General features: G+C 40.7%; 1 protein-coding gene across 1 annotated transcript in view; it reads left to right on the forward strand.

Annotated features, from left to right (window-relative positions):
* The window catches only part of si:ch211-196i2.1 (collagen alpha-1(I) chain), a 66,464-nt gene that overhangs the window by 48,944 nt on the left and 11,520 nt on the right, over positions 1-6,000 (forward strand). Inside the window, exons 32-50 of the mRNA XM_063012100.1 lie at positions 276-329; positions 629-682; positions 761-814; positions 1,203-1,256; positions 1,347-1,400; positions 1,834-1,878; positions 1,994-2,038; positions 2,812-2,919; positions 3,067-3,120; positions 3,204-3,257; positions 3,584-3,637; positions 3,752-3,859; positions 3,953-4,006; positions 4,092-4,199; positions 4,330-4,383; positions 4,492-4,545; positions 5,590-5,643; positions 5,769-5,822; positions 5,918-6,000. The exon at positions 5,918-6,000 is cut by the window's right edge and continues 25 nt beyond it. Of these exons, the coding sequence (XP_062868170.1) occupies positions 276-329; positions 629-682; positions 761-814; positions 1,203-1,256; positions 1,347-1,400; positions 1,834-1,878; positions 1,994-2,038; positions 2,812-2,919; positions 3,067-3,120; positions 3,204-3,257; positions 3,584-3,637; positions 3,752-3,859; positions 3,953-4,006; positions 4,092-4,199; positions 4,330-4,383; positions 4,492-4,545; positions 5,590-5,643; positions 5,769-5,822; positions 5,918-6,000 (1,199 nt within the window). The remainder of the gene's footprint in view (positions 1-275; positions 330-628; positions 683-760; positions 815-1,202; positions 1,257-1,346; positions 1,401-1,833; positions 1,879-1,993; positions 2,039-2,811; positions 2,920-3,066; positions 3,121-3,203; positions 3,258-3,583; positions 3,638-3,751; positions 3,860-3,952; positions 4,007-4,091; positions 4,200-4,329; positions 4,384-4,491; positions 4,546-5,589; positions 5,644-5,768; positions 5,823-5,917) is intronic.

Genomic DNA, 6,000 nt, shown 5'->3' on the forward strand with positions numbered 1-6,000 from the left:
ATGTGTAACCTATTTTATTTAGCTTTATACTTGAGCTAAGGTTGATGGTATTTGACACCACTATGGATTTTCTATTAAGCTCTTCACTAAGCACTGTTGCCATGGATATTTCGGTCCACTGGTGCAAAACAAAGAAAGCAGGTGTTCACGGTTCATAGAGGATGTAATATGCTTTTTTTATTTTCATAAGAAGCTTTCTCAATTCCATTTATAGTTTCCTGAGCAAAAAATAGTGTTTATGTTCATTTCTCTCAATTTTCTTCTTATTCCTTTAGGGAATGCCTGGCATTGCTGGTGAACATGGCCTGGATGGACCACCAGGACCTTCTGTAAGCTTCCATTTAGTTGATGTCTAAAAATGACAACATAAAAGGCAGATAAACTTTTTCTGAATGACTGAATAAAACATATCATTTGTCAAAAAAACACTTTATGCAATTATGCTGTGATTTTTTAATTGCTGGATCAAAATATACACACAATATCTGAAATGATCTGCTGTATGGTGACTGCAATGTTTGATTCAGATAGATAGATTTTATATGTTATAAATCCATTACCATTATAAATACATTATCATCTTTATGGCCCTAATAACACGTGTGACTAACCAGCTCTTTTGTGATAGGGTCTCCCTGGTCAAGAAGGACCCAGGGGCAGTCCAGGTCCACTAGGAGAAAGGGTAGTTGTGCCTGTTTACCAGTTTTGGATCTTCTTTGTTTAATTTAGCTACTGACATAGTTTATTGGATATTTTTCAGGGTTTCTATGGAAAACCAGGTGCAGTGGGACCACAGGGCACTGTTGGCATGCATGTAAGTGATGTTTCTGCTGCGGTCCCAGAAATGAGAACGATATGGAGGAAGATAATAGTGGTGTGACTTAGAAGGTTAAGATATTGTCACTGGCCAGTTTATTAGGTACATTTACATTTTAATTCAAACTGTTTCTGTTCCAGACAGTTTATTTCAACCCTGTAGAACTGCTGTGGTGAGCATGAGCAGTTCATGCCTGAAAACCTAGCATTGGTCTCTTTTACAACAGAATTAGAGTTTAGAACATGTAACATTAATATGTAACTTTAATTGACATGTATGGTGCACTGCTTTAATAACACAACCTAATAAAGTGGCCAGTAACTGTATTTAAAATATATTGGATGTTTTAGTAAATATGTCTTATTGTGTTTTGTCTGCCAATAAGGGTTTAACAGGAACCATGGGTATGCGAGGAAGACAAGGCTACTCAGGAGAAAGGGTGACACATCACACTGATCATATTGTTCCATTATTTGTCTGCATTGTGTTGGCAGTAAATGTTTATTGACATTGCCATATTTCTTACTAGGGAGAAGCTGGCATAAAAGGACCACCAGGACCCAAAGGGAAGCTTGGACCACCAGTAAGTGACTCGAGTTCATATGTGGATAAGCTTTGTGTACGAAGAGACGCACCCTGATCTCTGTGCAAGCACCATTGATCAGCCAGCAGAGGTCGTAATTGCATCAGTTATGAGGAATCTTATCCACTCATGCCAGCACAACACACACTAACACACCACCACCATGTCAGTGTCCTCTCCAGCACCCTCCCTACAAACGAGCCAATGATTGTCCGTGTAGGTGCCCAGCCTGCTGGGTGGCAGAGCTGAGATTCGAACTGAAGAGTTTGACTGTTTGTATATTTTTGACTCTTCAACCCCAGCCACCATAATTTACTGCTGTGCATCAAAGCACCAAAAGAACCCAAATACAGAGTGAAAAAATGAAATAACTCTTTTGGATAATGAGAATTTGTGGACACTCATATTTGAACGTATTTTGTTTTTGTATTAGGGTCAAAGAGGTCCAGCTGGAGAGAGGGGCCCTCCAGGACCCCAGGTGAGACTCAGCACAGAATATAAAATTGGAGAGTATCATGGTTCAGTGTGGTTTAATGCAGCTTTATGTAAATAAACAACTATGTTCTTAAAGCTTACTGCACGTACTTTTTCAGGGCAGACAGGGAGAACCTGGACCTCAGGGAATAAATGGAGCACCTGTAAGTCACGAGTTTTACTTGCTCTAACAGTCGACCTTGTTTTTAATGTGTATTGTATTTCATAAAGCAGAATCTAATATGACAGGGCAGAACTCACTCTACCAGCCATGCCACCTTGTTGCTGTTGTGCTGTATTGTGTTGCTTATTTACCAAAGTGCCTTTGTTAGGTTTGTATGGCTTGACATTTGATCCCAGATCACCTCTGCCTACAGGACATACTAAGAAAAGGATAAAATAACTGATTGTTACTAAACTGTGTTCTTCATTTGTCAAGATAATTAGGTAAATAACAGACTGTGTCACAGCTTACACGGCCTTTTTGTAGCCAGGCATGTGTCTATTTTATTCCTGATTAAAAAATATTATACCCAATCTTCTGAGCACGTCTGATTCGAATATTCTTGGGCTATCTTACATTTATATTTTCAGCATTTAGCAGATGCTTTTATCCAAAGCGACTTACAGTTGAGACAGTATACAATCTAAGCAACTGAGGGTTAAGAGCCTTGCTCAAGGGCCCAACAGTGGCAACCTGGCAGCGGTGAGGCTTGAACTGGCAACCTTCTGATTACTAGACCAGTACCTTAACCACTAGGCTACAGCTGCCCCTCTGTGTCTTGCATGCACAGCATGCTTATTACAGATATTAATGTTTTTTAATGAAGGGCTGTAAGGACTATTTCAAAAGCTAGCATTTCCTAAAGTAAAATCTAAATGTGTGGGTGTCAGTCATACTGCCTGCTATTGATGCACATTTTTCTGTCTGTTTAAGGGTCCTTCAGGAGTAAGTGGACCTGATGGAGGGATTGGAATACCTGGACCTGAGGGCAGTAAAGGAGCTTCAGGAAATCCGGGCCCGAATGGACCGCCAGGTATCCCAGTAAGTATTGTATTCAAATAGTGAGTCAAAATGTATTTAAATGATGGAATGTGTTAAGCACCATGCCATATATCAGTGTTAACAAGTATAAAACTATAGTGGATTCCTACAGTGTGTCAGATTACACTGCTCTGTTTTATTGGTCAGGGCCCTCAGGGTGAAAATGGCTTGTCTGGAACAGCAGGGGAAAAAGGACAGAAGGTAAAAGAGTATTAAGATGTTAAGTGTTATTTTGTGTGTGCTCTGCTAAAATGACTTACATAAAGGTTTGTGTGCTCTCACAGGGAATGCTCGGTCCTCCTGGTGACGTTGGGCCTTTTGGACTTGAAGGCGAACAGGTCAGATAATTGCTAGTAAAATTAAAGCTTGGTCTGTTTCGGCAAAATCTGAATGACAAATGAATGTATTTTGCATGGTATAGGCAAAAAAGAGTGGCATCAGCTAGAACAGTATTTACTAGTGATAGTCATATACAGCACCTAGGTGGTTCAGTAGTAAATTATGCTGGCCCACTACCACTGGGTCTCAGGGTTCAAATCCCCAAATCTGCCGGGTTGGGCTGTGTTTTGAGGGACGATGGTCAAGGCTCCATGATGATGAGTTTCACTCAGAATTTTTTTCCCAATTCTCTCAACCCTTTAATGGTCTCATTTGTCTCTCTTAGGGTCCACCTGGTCTAGGAGGACTGGAGGGGCCAACAGGAAGAAAAGGGGACCAGGTCAGGTGATTGATATTTTTCCGATAGTGTTCTAGTCAGTACCCATTTCTTTACAACTGAAGTATTTTATGATTATATTACTTACTGCTTTTTTTCTGTATTATTTATTCATAGGGAGAGAGAGGTCCCTGTGGCAGCACTGGCCCTCAGGGGCAGAAAGGAGACGTTGGTCCACAGGGTACAAAGGGCTTTCAGGGTCCACCTGGGCCAGTGGGTAAAGAAGTGAGTTTTTTTTTTTTGTTGTCCTTTAAAATTTGCAAAGTCTTCCTTACAAGCAAGTTCATATTATAACGTCTGTAATCATGTCACATTAAGGGAGACGTCGGAAAAGCTGGAGATGCTGGTGACCCTGGGCCTAAAGGGGAAAAGGTGACCAGCATTTCAAAGACAAATATTGTTGTATCATACCGTATCATAAATGTTAAGGTGTTTCTGTCACCGGTGTAAATTTCAGGGTGATTTAGGTCCCCCAGGTATGACTGGTTTAGACGGGCCCTGGGGAGTTGTGGGGGACAGAGGAGAAAGAAGAGCCAAAGGAGACAAGGGCAATGTTGGTCTTCTGGTGAGAGCAGAATTATTTCCTATGTGTATCCACATTTCTGGGAATATTTTCACATTAAATGTTTTTTTTTTCTAAAGAAATGTGTCATTTTATGTTAATAATTAAATAATTCTGCTCAATGTTTTCTTAGGGTGAGCCAGGTCTCATGGGTAGAGGTGGACCGTTTGGGTTAAAAGGACTGCCTGTGAGCTGATTTTTAAAACACATACAATAAATGAACAGTTTATTTTATTGTTGTATTAGTTGAACATCCAAACTACACTCTTTACACATATACATTTTCTTTACCAAGGGTGATGCAGGGCCACCAGGGCCACTAGGTGCAAACGGACCACCAGGGGACAAGGTATGAATCTAAATGGACTCGTTTGTATAAAGCTTAACATCTGTACACATTATAAGGTCTCAGCGACATGAATCAAATAACTGTCCTCGATTGTATGAAATTGGCTTTAGGTTGTAATTCTCAAATGTCAATCGTGCACATGAACCTTGTTTCATTGTATGCACTTGTGCTCCATTGATCTCTGTGTAATAAGTCTTGTGTTTACTGAATTCATACAAAACATGTTAGTCCATCCGTGTTTATATGAGTGCACTTGTGTCCTGCCTCTGTTTCATCATGCTAGACTGTCTGTCTGGAACAGAGCAGCAATGGGTAATGAGGGAGGATGGCCGAGGCCACACAATAGATTGGTGTCCAGCCCCGGGTGTATTACTGTATTGTGTACATTGATTCCTGTGTTACAGGGATAAGACAGTGGTAAAACATGAAATGAAATGGGGAGAAATAATGTCCATAGTTCCAATAAGCTTTTGGACAGGTGTGCAGTGATGTGCAGCATGTCCTTACCTTGAGCTGGTCATGCAGTCATTTCCTTAGTCATTTATTTATTTAGCATTTTTTATTTCAATCTAGTCACGTCAAATGTCCTACTAACATGGTGCCGCATTCACCACCCCCACACTGCACATGGAAACATGCAGACTGGCTGCTTATTTACACAAGCCAAGAGTGGATTCTCAAGAGCCATACTGCATACAATGAGTCTTGGGATGTCCAGTATACTAGGGGTTGTTATTATAGCAGCAATGACTAGAAAACCTATACAACCATTTTTCTTTCTGACACCTGAATAGTCCGGTAGCAGCACAGAGATTTGAACTTGAGAACTCCCCACAGTAGTGGTTTTGTGGAATAAACAGCTGCTGCACACCTGAACACCCACATATGCCATTATTATTCACGTTTAAACCTAGTGCAACATTATTAACAATGCTAATGGAAACAAGCTTACTGTCTCCTATCAAGTAATAGTTGATATCTGGCAGGTATGATAGAACGATCTCCTAAAACTAATAATGTCTACATTTTTGCTCTGTCTCAAAGGGGGAGATGGGGCGTTTTGGCTTACCTGGCATGCCTGGAGAAACTGGGCCACAGGTATGAATGTCTTCAAAACAGGTTTGAAAAATGACAACTGGAAATTATTTTCTATTCCATTGTGATTTTAATTCCTGTATTTTACATTCACTGAAATGACTAAACACTTTCTGTGTGTCAATTAGGGACCTGTAGGTGTGGCAGGAGTGAAAGGAGATGAAGGAAATCCAGGACCACAGGTTAACATCTGTAGCTTCCTTTACGACGTAAAGTTTACGTGTTACTGTTTGCATACTGTAAATTTCTGTAAACTCGTTAACTGTTCTGAATACAGGGCATTGCAGGGCCTGTTGGTCCCAATGGCATTGCTGGGCCTAACGGTTTTTTAGGGCCTGAGGGAGAGAAAGGAGATCCAGG

Source organism: Trichomycterus rosablanca, chromosome 16, assembly GCF_030014385.1.
Source record: "Trichomycterus rosablanca isolate fTriRos1 chromosome 16, fTriRos1.hap1, whole genome shotgun sequence".
In the NCBI taxonomy this organism is placed as follows: domain Eukaryota; kingdom Metazoa; phylum Chordata; class Actinopteri; order Siluriformes; family Trichomycteridae; genus Trichomycterus; species Trichomycterus rosablanca.